We start from the raw sequence: 15,502 nt of genomic DNA, 5'->3' as shown, positions 1-15,502 counted from the left end.
TAATAGCATTTCACACAAAAATTAATTAAAAATCTTATTTCATTCGAAAGTTATTAAAACTTGAAATTTTTTGGCGGGTTTGATTGACACATCCTTGCACTTTCACAAATTTTAACCTTGTTCTTAATCCTTAGGAAAAGTGGCAATCTTGTGGTGTATTAATGAGAAATATTAAAACTTCTATCCAGAAAAATAGTTTTATTCCGAGTACAAATGTTAGAAAGCAAAACTCCCTCACAAGTATCGTCATTCCTAACTAAGGGTTGCTTACAGAGTTTAGCAAATCGAGCACACTCGTGTTATGTACACAGTTTTTGTAAACAGGGCTCGAGTTCTGTTATTGTTTATATTTAGAATTCACCGGGTGCGTTCAATCGTCACAGTCTGCTTACCACAACTGCACGGACTGACAATATATTGTGTGTTTGTTTTGCTTTCGAACAAGTCTACTCAAAATTTTTTGGATTATAGTATTAATATTTTTCATTTATACACAACAAGATTGCCACTTTTCCTAAGGATTAAGAATAAAATTAATTTGTGAAAGTGCAAGGATGTGTCAATCAAACCCGCCAAAAAATTTCAAGTTTTAATGTCTTTTATATGAAATAAGATTTTAATCAATTTTTGTGTGAAATGCTATTAAAATATATAAGTTGTAATATTATAGAGAAAATAATAACTTCAAATCTGTGTCCAAGTACCTTTATTAAGAAGATATATTTTTTTTAATTTTTACTAATTTTTTTTTTCTGCTTTATGTAAATTCAGAATTATTATTTATTTTAACAGGTAGTTGGATAATAACCTCATTCTGTCATTACTGAAAAAGCTCTCATTGTAAATTTAGAGGAAAAGGATGAGAGAGAAGTACAATTAATCCCTAGGTATTAATTATCTAGCCTGCTGCAGAAAATTTAGTAGGCTTATCTTTGTCACTTTAAGATGATTGTCTGAATAACTTTGTCTGCAACTGCTGTTTGTTTTGAAGTTAAGGTCAATCTTTCCTGATATTTGCATTCATTGAAGGCTTGCATTTTTAGCTCTTCTGAGCCAAAGGCTCAAAGAGCTAATGCCTATGGCCATTTGTGCGGTGTGCGTAAACTTTTTAGAATGTGGGCCATAACTCAAGAACCCCTTGGCCAATCAGTACCAAATTTGTCACAGGGTATCCTTGGCCCAAGGGCTACCATTTATACTAAAATAAGGGTTGGGACCCTTAAACAAGGGGAGATAATCAGGAAAACAAAACCAAAAGTACTGGTTGCTAAAAAATCTTCTCCATAACCACCAGGCAGATTTTCACCAAACTTGCATACAAGGATCAGGATATGTCGAAGATTAAAATTTGCACGGGGAATTACCCTGGGGTAAAGGGCGTGGTCTCAAGGTCACTTCAAAGTTGACCTAAATTTACAATTAATAAAAACGTGTATTTTTTGCTTACTGTAAGGACTAGGATAATAAATTCTTGTAAGTTGATGCATCTTACAACTTCACATCATGTTAACTCAAAAGTAGGTCACGGTGACCTACTTTTTAAATTTTGCGGGGATTTGTTTTTCAAATTGATTTGAAGGCATATTTTGGACACTTTTAGGCCTATGATCACCAAACTTTGTCAGTTGATGCATCTTGGGTCCTCGAACAATGTCAACTTAAAAGTAGGTCACCGTGACCTACTTTTTGAACTTTATGACTTATCCTTTTAAAAACATTGAATCCCATTATTTCACACACTGGGAGGTTTAGAATCATCAAATCTTGTACTTTGATGCATCTTGGGACCTTAAAACATATCTATATAAAAAGTAGGTCACTGTGACCTACTTTTTAAATTTTGCCGACATTTGTTTTCAAATTGTTTAAAACGCATATTTTGATTACTTTCAGACCTACGATCATCAAACTTGGTCAGTAGATGCATCTTGGGTCGACCAAAATGTAGGTCACGATGACCTACTTTCGACATTTTATGGCTATATTTAAGTATCTTATTGGCTTAGAATCATCAAACTTTGTGAGTCCATGCATATTTGGTTTTCGGAGAGTGACGACCTAAAAGTAGGTCACAGTGACCTACTTTTGACATTTTATGGCTTTATTTAAGTATTGCCGGTACTTATTGGCTTAGAATCATCAAACTTTGTGAGTTGATGCATCTTGGGTTTTCGGAGAGTGACGACCAAAAAGTAGGTCATGGTGACCTACTTTTGACATTTTGTGACTATAATTAAGTATCTCTGGTACTTATTGACCTAAAATCATCAAACTTTGTCAGTTGATGCATCTTGGACTTTCGGAGAACGTCGACCAAAAAGTAGGTCACACTGACCTACTTTTGACATTTTATGGCTATATTTAAGTATCTCAGGCACTTATTGGATAAGAATAATCAAACTTTGTCAGTTGAGGCATCTTGGGTTTTCGGAGAATGTCGACCAAAAAATAGGTCACTGTGACCTACTTTTGAATATCTCAGGTACGTATAAGCTTAGAATCATTAAACTTTGTCAGTTTAGGCACCTTGGGTTTTCAGAGAACGTCGACCAAAAAGTAGGTCACTGTGACCTACTTTTGACATTTTATGGCTATATTTAATTATATCTAGTACTTATTGGCTCGGAATTATCAAACTTTGTCAGTTGAGGCATCTTAGGGCTTCATTGAATGTCCAACAAGAAGTAGGTCACGGTGACCTAATTTTGAATATCTCAGGTACTTATTGGCTTAGAATCATCAAATTTTGTCAATTTAGGCATTATGGGTTTTTGAATAACGTCGACCAAAAAGTAGGTCACCGTGACCTTCTTTTGACATTTGATGGCTATATTTAATTATCTCTGGTACTAATTGGCTTAGAATCGTCAAATTTTGTCAGATGATGCATCATGACGACCTACTTTTGAATATCTCAGGTACTTATTTAATTAGAATCATCAGTCTTTGTCGATTAATGTATCTTGAGTCCTCAGAAAATTTCAATCAAAAGGTAGGTCACTGTGACTTATGGTATTTTACTATTATATTATAATATATTATAATATCTTCAGTCTTAACTGGCTAAATATTATCAAACTTTGTAAGTTGATGCATTTTGGGTCTTATGATTCTAATTGTAATGTACAATTTATCAGAAGAGCGATTCAAGGCCCTTGGGCCTCTTGTATATAACACAAGCTTCATTACTGTTTATATACAGTGGACCTTCAGATATCTGGATGCTTCAGTATCCGTACGATTTTTCAGCGGGACGGAATTTTTAAATGTTATATTGTTTTGTGTAACTGGTGATTCAGGTATCCGAACGCTTCATATATCCAGACAAATTTACTGGGAACCAAAGCGTCCGGATAAATGAGGCTCCACTGTATACATTCAGTGTTGAGTTGTTTTTTACTGCCATATTTAAATACAAGAATATTACTTACAGGATTTTGGTTATTCAGGAATTATCTTGAAAATGTAGGAATACAGTTGCTGTTGCTTATTCTTTATATATTTTTTTAATCATTCTGAAAGCCGCACCCCTATAATTCTACCCTTGGCGGGGCCCTTGCTGACTGGTCACGCAGTTTTCTAGTTTCTGCTGTGTAGCCATACGGGGGCATCAGTGTTTCTCAAAGACTTCTTGTTTTTAAATTATGGTTGAGTACAAGATGAATTATTTAACATTGTTTTTCAATAATTAAGATATTACTGCTTATAGAATGGTAAAAGTGTCCATATTCTATCATGTCCTATTTTGTATATGTTTTCAAGCATCACATAATTTGAAAGCTGTTTTAAAGTGTAATCTAGTCAACTGGTGGCCAGAAAAAAAATTACACCAAACAGTATTACATGTGGTGGTACCAAGCACCTATAACAAAGATTAATTAGTTATGTGTGTTAACCATGTTAACTTTGAATTCAGTATTGTGTGGACTGCATGCAAAAAGTAGTTTAAAGTAAATCGAGTTACTCGTGAGTTAATCATGCACTGCTTGCCAGGAGATCTTCATCTCTGATACTTCTCAAAAAATTTTTTAAAAATTTCTGGAAGATATCTGGATAAAGTTAAGTTTTTACATTCTAAAATCACCAGAGTTTACAATCAATCAAACATAAATGTCATGCCCCCTGGGTCAGGGTTCTAGTGTTAGGATGATCATAGGCTGTGGCCCTAACTACTGTTGCTGTTTAGCAGGATTAAGTTGTAAAAGTATTTCAAGAGATTTTTTGGTCTTTTTATATATTTTTTAACTTATAAATTAAGAATTTAAATTTTATGTATATCCTATTTAATTCCTTAAGTCAAATGCATGTACATGTACCATACACATATTGTGCAATGTTGATTTCTCAGAAATTACATTTTGAACTATATATATTTTTAGTTAAATTCTCAACTGATATTGTAATATTTCAGAGATATTATATCCATAGACTGGAGAATGCATTTTGCATTAGAACTATATTAATTTGATAAAAGTACTATGATCTGAAGGCTTGGTGTGGAAATATGTACCATTTGACTGCTTTATAAAAGAATTTTCGTATGCATTTGTGTACTTTTTACAGTTGATGCATCTTTAAAATTCTATAGGGTTCCAATTCATTTTTGTAATTTTCATCTTTAAGAATATATATTTAAGGCACTTCTTCCATAAATAATTCAGTATATCATAAAAACTTTGAAATTTAATCTGAATTGTATAAATATATAAATATGTATTTTTGAAGCAAATATCAATGATTTGAGTTGCTGTTGTTTTATTAAAAATGAATTGCGTGGACAAGTACTTCACCCTCGAACACTAGTGCTAATGGACTTTTATTTAAAATTAAGATCAACGTTTTTTGTGTGTTCCTATTTTTCTTTAATTTATTTCTTAAATGAAGTTCTTTTTTATAATCAAATGCTTGATTACAAACATAGAAATTCTAAACAATCGTTTAACAGTGGTGAATATAAAGTTTGTATCTTCATTGTCTATTACTTTCATTTTATCGTTTATAAATTGCCAATCACTTTTCGGTGTTTCAAGATATGCTTAAATATGACTGGGACTAATAAATTAAAATTCATTCTAAATCATAGGGATTCCATGCAGTAAGAATACACAAAAAATTTAAATCAATTTTCTCATATGACCTCTTAAATGCTTATTATGAAATCATAAACTTGTGCATTTTCCCGTATTTTCTTTAAAAAGTTGCAAAAGACATCAGTTTTAAGTGGAATCTTCTTTTAGAAAACATACTCTGCCACTGTCGCCCACAAAGATTTTGAGATATTTGATTTTTCAAAGCAGCTTATATAATATATCCAAAAATTGAAGCGGGCGACAGTAGCAGACACTATTTTCTTAAGGAAAATATGCACAGAAATGAGTCATTCCGAGGCTTTTTTTTGCATTAAACTTAGAAATGTACCAAATTATTTACGTCATATTTCTTGAATCGGGTCCTTCTTCATGCCATATTCTTTAATGATTTATCATATTCTTCTACTCAACTATTTTTGAAGCCAATTTCGAAACTTTTTAAGAATATTAAATTTTAGGGCACAATAAAGCCCAGACCGTACCTTTTTTTTCTTTGGAGGAGACTTATTTCATGTCACAAGTTTAGAAAAGTGGATACTTTCTCCTAAGAACTGGAAAGTGAAATAGACTTGGAAAAATTTGTAATATATTTCAATAGAATAACAAATATAGACAAATCACACTCGAAAAAGCTTTACAAGTGAAAACAAATGGTAGAATATGTTTGCTTAGTGCTGAAAGTGTAATATTAACTTTTAAAGATACATCAAACCAGGTGAATTTTTTGAGGGAAAAAAAATGAAAAAAAATCAGCAATATCACAAACTGATTTTTACCATTCAGCTCTTCCTAATAAAATTCACCTGGCTTGGTATATTTTTTTAAAGTTAATTATACCCCTTTAGTTTTCTCATCAACTACTCATCGCCGATGCTTGAAATTTTAACACAATTTTCTCTGAGGCATGCCATACGGTGGGATACATTTTTGTTAAAATCCTGTATCAACTTCCTTCTTGTCTTTGCGTCTATCCGTTTCATACATAACAAGTTTTCGTTGCAGTTTTCTCAGCAACTACTCATTGCAGATGCTTGAAATTTTAGTACACTGTTGAGGCATGCCATAATTTTGATATGAATCTGATGTCAACTTCCTATTTATCTGTGCATTTGCCCGTAATTGAACCTGTGTATATTAACATGATAGTGTTTATTCACATCAGAGCGGGGGTATTACTAGTGAGTATTGGCTCACAGATTTCTTGTTTTACACGCTTCGCATCAATCTAATATATTCTGAAATTTGTTTTATCTGTTAACCTTTACTGAGTGTGTTTTGTCCATAATAATTTAATTTTATTGACCTATAAAATAATATCCGGGTACTAAAATTGATATATTTAAAAATTATAGCATGATAATTTAATTTTAGTTACCAAATTTATTTTTATAATTCTTGAAATTTGATAATGACATTCAGTCATTACTCTCTTTTTTAACTGATTCAAAAGGCGGAGACATTCCTTTCTGGTTGATTTGATAATACAGTGATGATTCAAATGTCACTAGACTTCGAGTCAGTTATGGCTCCTTTCATTATATCCATAAAAGTATCGTCCCTTGTTCGCTACTCTCTCTCTCGGATAGGGATTTTGCAATCAGTATATATGGCATTTAAAGATTAACGCAACCAAGCATAAACATGAAGTTTAAGCCTTATATCGATAGTAGAATTTAATCCCTGTCAATCCCTGCGAGCATGTATTGGTACATTATACTCTTGGATGTACACATACGTGGTTTTGGATGAATTTTTCATGATACATTGTGCTAAAGATATCAGATAAGGGGTCAGATACACTGCTGTTCCTGAGGAATAAAAGAGATGTCTTGGAATTTGAATGATTGTCTGCTTGCTATTGGTGTTACGTTAGTTGCAGGCTTTTTCTATCTGCAAGAAAGAAGAATTAAGGATTTCAACGATTTATATTTAGAAATTCGACATGAAGTGAATTCGATGAAACTTGCACATAAAGATGAAATCCACGCGTTACGTTTGAAGATGTTTGATTACCTAGAAAAGCAAAATGCCAAAAATATGTTTTCAAATATGAAAAACAATCTGGAAGAAAGAATAAAACTAACAGAAGAAACTCATACTAACAACACAAGGAGGGTTTTGGATCAAATTGGTACATACTTGCTTTAATGAATTTCATTTTGACGTAAAATTTATCTTAAAGCTATTTATTTTCATAGTTAGCTACAGAAAATGTAGCTCTTCGGTTGAGAAAATTCGGACTAATAGTATCTAGTTTCTGTCTAAATCTCCCCAAACATATAGGGCTACAGTTCAGCAGCTGAGTCGTAACTATTGCAGTTTTAGACATTTAAATGAAAATGGAAATTATGTAAACTAAATGAATACAGAGACTGACTTAATCATTGTCGACATTGCTTGATTTGTCTGCGGCCTTTCACCAACTCTGTTGACTGTTGAGTTGCTATGCATTGAAATAAACACGACTGATGAAGGCCGGTAACACGGTTGAAATATTTCGAAAAGTGTTTAAATGTTTTTTATTGTATTGACAAAAAGAGACTTTGGATATATATATATATATATATATATATATATATATATATATATATATATATATATATATATATATATATATATATATATATATATATATATATAAGTCCTTATTATTAAATACGATTTTTATATGTTTAGGTATTTAACAAATGTACATCTAATAATATACTCTATAAAATATTCAAACTATGTGTTATTATAATTCTTTTTTATGTTTGTAACACGCTTTTTGATTGATCTTGTTCTCCCATAAAACAACTTTTTTTTTAAATTCTCCCTAAATTTGCTCTTTTATATATTATAATAAAAATACTTGAAAAAGTTAAAAAAAACGAGAGAGTGAATCCAAATAGCAGAAGCCTTTCAAAATAAAGAAGAACACTGAATTTATTCTTTACAGATGGCATAGAGAGCAGATTAGGATTGCCAGTTGCATTCTACTCCAGATTAAGTCAACATCATCACAGTTCACCTCCCGGTACAGTTTTAAAATTTGACGACGTCAAGTTAAACATCGGTAGTGGTTACAATCCAGTCAATGGAAAATTCTCAGCTTCAGAAAATGGACTCTACTTTTTCACCTGGAATTACCTCATACAAAATGGGAATAATGCCTACATCGGGGCCTACGTGAACGGGAAACAAGAAGTTGACACTTGCACATATTCTCATGGCAATCCATTTAATTTGGCTACCGGATCACTTGTGGTGAAACTAACTAAGGGTGATGAGGTTTGGTTACAAGTATTTTACAAACAAGCTGAATTCTTACATTCTACGTACACATTCTTCATGGGATATAAGTTATCAGCATTGCCTTCAAGTTAATAAAATGATCAGACACCCATATTGATCTCTGTGAGATCTTATCTGGATAACAAAAGGATTCTTAAAATTCTAAAGACTGAAATAGTATTTATTAATCTCTTAGAAATAGAATTTAACCTATCATGATATGCAAATTTAAAAGAATGGAGAAGAGAGATGAAAAAATATTGTAATAAAGTTGATAAAGAAAGAACTAGTGCTCATCTGATTATCTGGTACATATACATGTATGTGTATCCACTTTCCTAAGTTTTCTATCATTTTCACGCTTATAGTATGCATATTGGTTAAACTATATAATATGGTAAACTTGTCAAATCTTAATGAAGGTCGACGCCTGCGATTTATATTCTGTGATAATAATTTCAAAGGCCTTTGACAGAGTTTGACACAGAGGAGCTATCTTTAAACCTGAAAAGTAAGGCTTCCAAAATAATATTTTGGGCTGGATTAAAGATAACCTAACTGACAAGCAAAAAAAAGAGTAAATGAATTATGGTTTTTCATCAATCTTTAAACTGTCGATATGGGAGTACCCTAGGGGTCTGCTAGGCCCTTTTTTATTCTTATTATGGAAAAAAGAGTACCAAATCACCAGAAGCTTACATCATTTCGTGGTTGAACAAGATGAAGCGGAGTAATAAATGGGTAGGCTTTACCCGATTGGATGAATTCAGGTCAGGTATGTAAATATTTTCATTTTAAAGTAAAAATATTCATGTTTGAAATAAATGATGGAATGTAGGAATATTATAGAAAATATAGAAATACCAGGGAAGATTGTAGGAGTAGGGATTGATATTTTTGGCAGGGTGTCATTTACAAATAACTGCAAATTTGACCTATAAACGCCGCGGCACCTTATATTTTTTTCTGTGTTTTTAATAAGTGCTTAGAATGAACTTTTAAATGAAATCAGAGATTTGTTTGAAAGGATTAGTAAATTACTGGGAGAGCATAAAGTTTGTATAGAGTTCTATGGAAAATTAATTGGTACTCTTTTCCCTATACATGTTCGTGATAGCTGCAGAACGGTACATGTAGCTCTCCGAAACTTCGAAAGACCAGAGAGCTACAATTCTTCCCATTGAAAAAAGTAAGTGTATATTTATTTCGCACAAAAAAGTGCGCTGTTACCCAATATATTTCTCCATGTTTTTCAAACCCCATCTCAAAATATTACGCAAAATATTATTATGTTATACATGTACTATTTCCACAACAAAACATTTCGTGTAAAAAAAAATGCTAATAAATGTACACTGCCATCTTGGAAGGCAAGATGATTCGGTCGTGCTTCGTGAAGATATAAAATATGAGTGTGATAGTATAGATTTATATTTATTTTATTGGTATTGTTTAAATAAAGTAAATTATTATGAACTTAATTTTCAATTATTACATAAACAGGTTTCCATATTCTAAGTTATTTATTAGTTTAAGTCATTCATGAGTTTCCGTAAGTAGTGTAATATGTTGTTCATGGTTCAGTGGTTTTATTCCTGGTTGGTTGATTTAAGTGTCAAAGGTAAAAGTCTTAGAGGGTAAAGTGATATTGGGGTATTTGATTTTCATTCCTATATACCTGTTTTGTACATTGCATGTGTTGATAGAAGTCTTTGGACTATACTGACATTGACAGAAAAGTAAGACATTATTTATTAATCTTTATAACCTGTGAGAATGTTGATTGTGTGATAAATATAAAAATAGAATTTATTCAATATTTTACATTGTTGATGAAATCAATATATAATATAATAAATGGTTTTTAGGGAGTTCCTTAGCCATAGCTGTAAATACATACATAAATATAAAGAACTGGTTCTGATACCATATATCTGGTAAGATCAATGTTTTATGTGTTGAATTTGTTTGTGGTGTTTGATTGTGTTTTCTGTTTTGCACTGAAGAAATTGAGAAATGCTTATTTATTTTATTTAATTTCATACAATATTGATTTTAAATTATAATTGGAAAAAGCTAAATTGAATCAGTTTTATTATTCTATCTAAATTCATATTTATTTCATTTCAAGCCAATTGATTATTATTTGTGTTCAATTTTGAAATTGAGTTATTTCCCTTTGATGTGTGTTTTGTGTTGTAATGAGCATATACTGTAAACAAACTTTTGTTCGCGTGCGAGAAATTTTCGCGAGGTTTGCGAGAGCCTCGTCATCGCGAATATTTCTCGCCGCGAACGTGTCCTTAAAGTCTCTTTTTCTATTAAAACAGTTGTAAAAAGGATTGATCGCGAAAATAAATCGTCGCAAATTAGTTTATTTTCGGTAAATCGCGAAATAAAGTAGTCGCGAATAAAAGTTGGTGTACAGTATGATGATTTTATGTTCATATGTATTTCAGAGCCTGGCTGTTTATATGTTGACTATGTGAGATCAATAAATCTGTTACTACCACGATAGTTATTCTACTATTGGAAAACCGTAAACATGTATACTTGATAATTGGTCAAAGGAAAAGCTAGAAATCGAGGAGAAATCAGTCCTAAAATGAGCGCAACTTTTTGTGCTCAATAAATATACAGGATGGCATTGTAGCTCACTAGTCATCCATTCGAATTCTTTTTCAGACCAGCAAACTACAGATCTGCAACTATGTACATGACTGATACATGTGTAACCAAAGACATACATAATGGTTTCCAATTATTTGCGCGGACAATGCATTACTGTTTGCTATCAATTAATAAAAGACGCTGATGTTATCTCTTACGAGCGATCGTTGAAAAAAAGAAAAAATAAATCTCAATGACAGTAGACTTTAACGCTGATAAAACTATCAATGCAGTGACTATTTCCTGTGAGACATTCATTTTGAAGAAGAAAATAAAGTCATTTACATCTAGGACTTCATCATCAGTCCGACGGTGCTTGGAACAATTATATATCTACTATTTACGAAAAAGCTGATACAACAGATTTAGCTATTTTGAAATTTGATAAAGCACACATTTGATAGAAAAAGCTAATACAACAGATTTAGCTATTTGAAATTGAATAACGCACATACTTGATAGAAATCCTTTTAATAAAAACACTCTTGAGTTAAAATTTCATTAAATTGGTCCTAGTATACATAGATCTTACAAAAATGGTCATTTCCTTATCAGTTAAATGGTTATAATTGATTAAATATTTATTTTAAACTTTGAGCTACTCAAAATAATTGTAAGCCAAAGAGATTGGTAATGTAAAGAGTTATAGGTTCTTGCTGAGTGAGTTGTATGCATTCAATTCCTGTTGTTTTGCAAACAAGGATGTGATTGGATCTTATTAAACATATCCTGATTGGTTGTAAAGGTCGACCAATAATCTTCCGGATTTTTGAATGATGCTCTCATCCACTGAGTTTTGATTATGCCTTCAGTGGCGTAGAATACCCCCGTCCAACTAACAATGGATCTTGCATCACGATACTGATTTTTAAAGGCAACTGACCATCCCACGATATACTCCGTCTCGTTGACCTTCAGATACCTCCCTGCAAGGTCATATTCTCGTTCAGCATTTCCGACGGCGCTGTTATATTGACCTTTTATGGTTCCTTCCCTACAGGTTATCGTCATTTCCGACATCAGCTGATTTCTCCACGTGCCGGACAAGGCACATAATCCTTGCATTTCAGGTCTCTGACAAAGTGCAGTTCCTGTAAGAAAACACATTATTTCATAGAGCCCATATATTTCAAGATTCAGGCTCCCATAAAATTATATGTCCTTTCATTTGGTTAAAAAAAATTCCAGCAATTATACAAATTTATGTTACAATTATTTTTGTTCATTTTCTAGAATATAATAAGCACGTAAGATTAATTGCAGAAAAGACTAAATTAAGAACATTAAATGTACACAATCTCATCTCACATCTCAATTGAGAAATATGTAAGACAACTTACCAGCATTTCTCATTAAGGGTTGCACAGGAACTACTGCACAAATCACCATAGACAGAAAATAGCCAACAGTCTTCATATTTTATCTTAAAGCATAGAAACATAAAAACTATAAAAATCTATAAAACTGACATATTCAACATGTTCAAAGTAGAAGGAAAAGAGTTATTTAAGAATTTAAGAAAGCCATCAATGTACTAAAAATGTTTTTAACTGTATATTCACAGACCAATTCAAAGTATTGATAGTGTTTTGATCTATTCAAAGGGTTATTTGGTTTAAAAAACCGTAGACTCTTTACCACTACAGAAATATGTATTACTTTCATAAATATTTTAATGAAAGAGAGAGTCCCCAATCTCAACTTCAAAAAAATACTTTTCAACTGAAACAAAGAATACTTTGCATTTTTTTTTTGGGGGGGGGGGGTCATCTCTCAGGAATTTTGACAAAATATTACAGGCCTTTGATGTCATATGTATATATAATCAGCATTTAAAGGATGTTAAATATTGGTGGTCGGCGCACGACAATTTTTGGACTTTTACAAAAAGCAATGTCAATTAAGTTTTTTTATGTTATCAGGCTATAAGGCAGCATTGTTACAACAAACTTTGAAAAATTACGCACTTTGAAAAAAAAATTTCAAAATGCGTTAAATTTGGGACCAAGCTAACGCACTTTGAAAAAATAAAATTTCTTTTCAAAGTGCGTAAATATCGACCATATTAACGCACTTTGAAAAAATGTAAAACTTGATCAATATTCTTACAAATAATCGGTATGATAAATAATTGACTTTGGTTGGGTAACTTTTTGGTGATAAGGACACTTCAGGACCTGAGATATTGATGTTTTAAATATTTTAGGTTTTGATAAATATTATAAAAGGGAAATGTTTTTTAAGACAAAATAGAGAGATGATTGTTTAAAACCATTATTTCGTTTTTTTTTATTTCTAGTCTATAATAAGTAGATGTAGGGGGAGGCGCTAAAAGTGAACGACTTATAGCATAACATTTATCTAAAGAAAAAAGGACAAATGGATTTTTCAAGACTATGAAAATTCGTTCTCTTTCATACGTTCTACTGTACTTAAAAATTTCTAGTTTTCATCTGTTTTAAGTTACTTCAATTATTTATAGTTTTCAACGTCATACCGGTAATGTAAAAACATATCCATTGTTTGGGTATAGCATACACGTTGGCATCGAAACCGGGCGAAGGCCAAGGGAAGGGGGGCTATTGGGGCTTATTACTCCCCTCCACCCGTTTTATTTGTTACCGACGCCTGTGTATTGAAAGAGAAAGAGTTAGGCTGAGATTTTCTACTTTTCTTCTCCTCTTCTCGACGGGAGTAAATCAATTCAAAAGTTTTTTTTTTTTGAAAGATAAATAACACTGAAATAGAATCTTTCCATTAATAAACTCCAAATCCAGAATTTTTGTTTTACGTATTTTTTTTCAAAGTGCGTTAAGTGTCTCAATGGTAAAATATACTGATGTAAACTCTTAACGCACTTTGAAAAAATTTTTCAAAGTGCGTTGAGTATGTCCCAAATTTAACGCACTTTTAAAAAAAAATTTCAAAGTTCGTTGATTTTGTCCCAATTTTAACGCACTTTGAAAAGAAAAATTTCAATGTGCGTAATTTTTTCAAAGTGCGTTGCCACACAGCATAATGTCAAAATTTTTACCAGCATATAAATACTCTATGATTTGGTGTACCCGTCTTTCAAAATTCATTTATTTGACATCATTAATGACAAATATATGACGATATGTGCCGAAGAGATTTGAATTAGACATTGTCAAAAATGGTGACGTTATGCGGTAATGTGGAGCTCTAAATTAATAAGCAACACTATGTTAAGTGGGATATGACTCCTCTACATAAGGAAAAAAATGTTAACGATGAAAAATCACAAAGTTGCAGGATTTTCCTAGAAAAAGGGGTTTGAGATTGACTTGAATGGTTATCCGATAGAAAAGAACTTAGACCACTTATATAAAGACGAACTGAAAAGACAACTTAAGTGGGACGTCACAGACGTACGTGAAGACCGCTGTTAAGTAATTTGATCAGTTAGATTTATGATCGAAATTGTCTAAATCATATTTAAAGAATTGAATTAACTCTGCAATCTTTTAGTACAACTAGTATTTGAGATGCATAACTTTTTAATTTTAACAAAATTAAATAAAATGCCGAAATTTTGCCTAAATGACCTTTTTTGGAGGCACAGTTTCTAGATCAAATTCACAAACACTACGAGAGATGTTTTGACGTCGTAAGTGTTTTGCTGACAGCTGATTTGTTAGATTCATTTACCTGAGAGGAAGATTTAATTTTCACATAATTATATTTCATTGACATTTTTAGGCATCATTTTAAAAATGTTGATCATGATGTATGCTTATTTTTAACTTTATTGTCCTAGCGAAATAAAGGATTTTGAAATGTTCGCGTTTTTCAGGAACAACTCTCGTACAAATATCAAACCTTTAAAATCCAAAAAATTATATCTCATTTTATCAAACATATATAGATTAATATATTCAATTAAAGCTAATATTTCCGTTTCATCAATATACATCTCGTAAATACTTAAAAAAGTAACGGTAAACCAACTTACTTTTGCGTAGGGTAAAAGAAATATTCAGTGGTAAAATAACCACATCAAGAAACGATTATGGGGGGATCAGTAAAAACAATCTTATTCAATGTTATAAGAAACTTAGAAATTGTAACATTGCAAATTATTTACCTTAAAATCACTAGTAACACTCCAATGTATTCTCTAGCGACTTTGCATCATAACTTCTTCTCTGGGCTGTTTTATATAAGATTGTATGATCACATGATTTGTATGTCACATCCAACAAAGAATTCTTCCACTTATACTAACTCTCCTTAAATGTAACTGGCAGATGAAATAAAAAAAAATAACCCGATTATTTTTCTTACTATGTTAATTTCCGAACAGCCCTCATACATTTGAATTGCCTTGTAATCATTTGTTATGGTCATATTAAGAAAATTGGAAATCCTGACTTACATTTAATTAGGCATATACTTTCACTTTTGGCTCACTTGTGGCGAAACTCATATAATGAACGACGAGGTTTTGT

At 31.7% G+C, this 15,502-nt stretch overlaps 2 protein-coding genes across 2 annotated transcripts; one reads left to right on the top strand and one right to left on the bottom strand.

Moving 5' to 3' along the window:
- Nucleotides 1–6,899: 6,899 nt before the first annotated feature.
- LOC134254264 (complement C1q-like protein 2) lies at nucleotides 6,900–8,462 on the top strand. Its single transcript, XM_062736806.1, has 2 exons — nucleotides 6,900–7,221; nucleotides 8,029–8,462. The coding sequence occupies exons 1-2, from the start codon at nucleotides 6,915–6,917 to the stop codon at nucleotides 8,454–8,456; spliced, it is 735 nt and encodes a 244-aa protein (XP_062592790.1). The 5' UTR covers nucleotides 6,900–6,914; the 3' UTR covers nucleotides 8,457–8,462.
- Nucleotides 8,463–11,487: 3,025 nt separating this feature from the next.
- On the bottom strand, nucleotides 11,488–15,222 carry LOC134254262 (streptavidin-V2-like). The gene is made up of 3 exons (XM_062736804.1): nucleotides 15,139–15,222; nucleotides 12,374–12,456; nucleotides 11,488–12,124 (listed from the first exon to the last, which is right to left on the bottom strand). The coding sequence occupies exons 2-3, from the start codon at nucleotides 12,447–12,449 to the stop codon at nucleotides 11,709–11,711; spliced, it is 492 nt and encodes a 163-aa protein (XP_062592788.1). The 5' UTR covers nucleotides 12,450–12,456; nucleotides 15,139–15,222; the 3' UTR covers nucleotides 11,488–11,708.
- Nucleotides 15,223–15,502: the final 280 nt, after the last annotated feature.

The sequence above is a fragment of the Saccostrea cucullata genome, unplaced genomic scaffold, assembly GCF_032062105.1.
Source record: "Saccostrea cucullata isolate Sc308-1 unplaced genomic scaffold, CSIRO_AGI_Scuc_v1 ctg1422, whole genome shotgun sequence".
Classification (NCBI taxonomy): Eukaryota; Metazoa; Mollusca; class Bivalvia; order Ostreida; family Ostreidae; genus Saccostrea; species Saccostrea cuccullata.
Note: the sequence above shows the minus strand (reverse complement) of the source record. Positions and strands in the feature narration are given on the sequence as shown.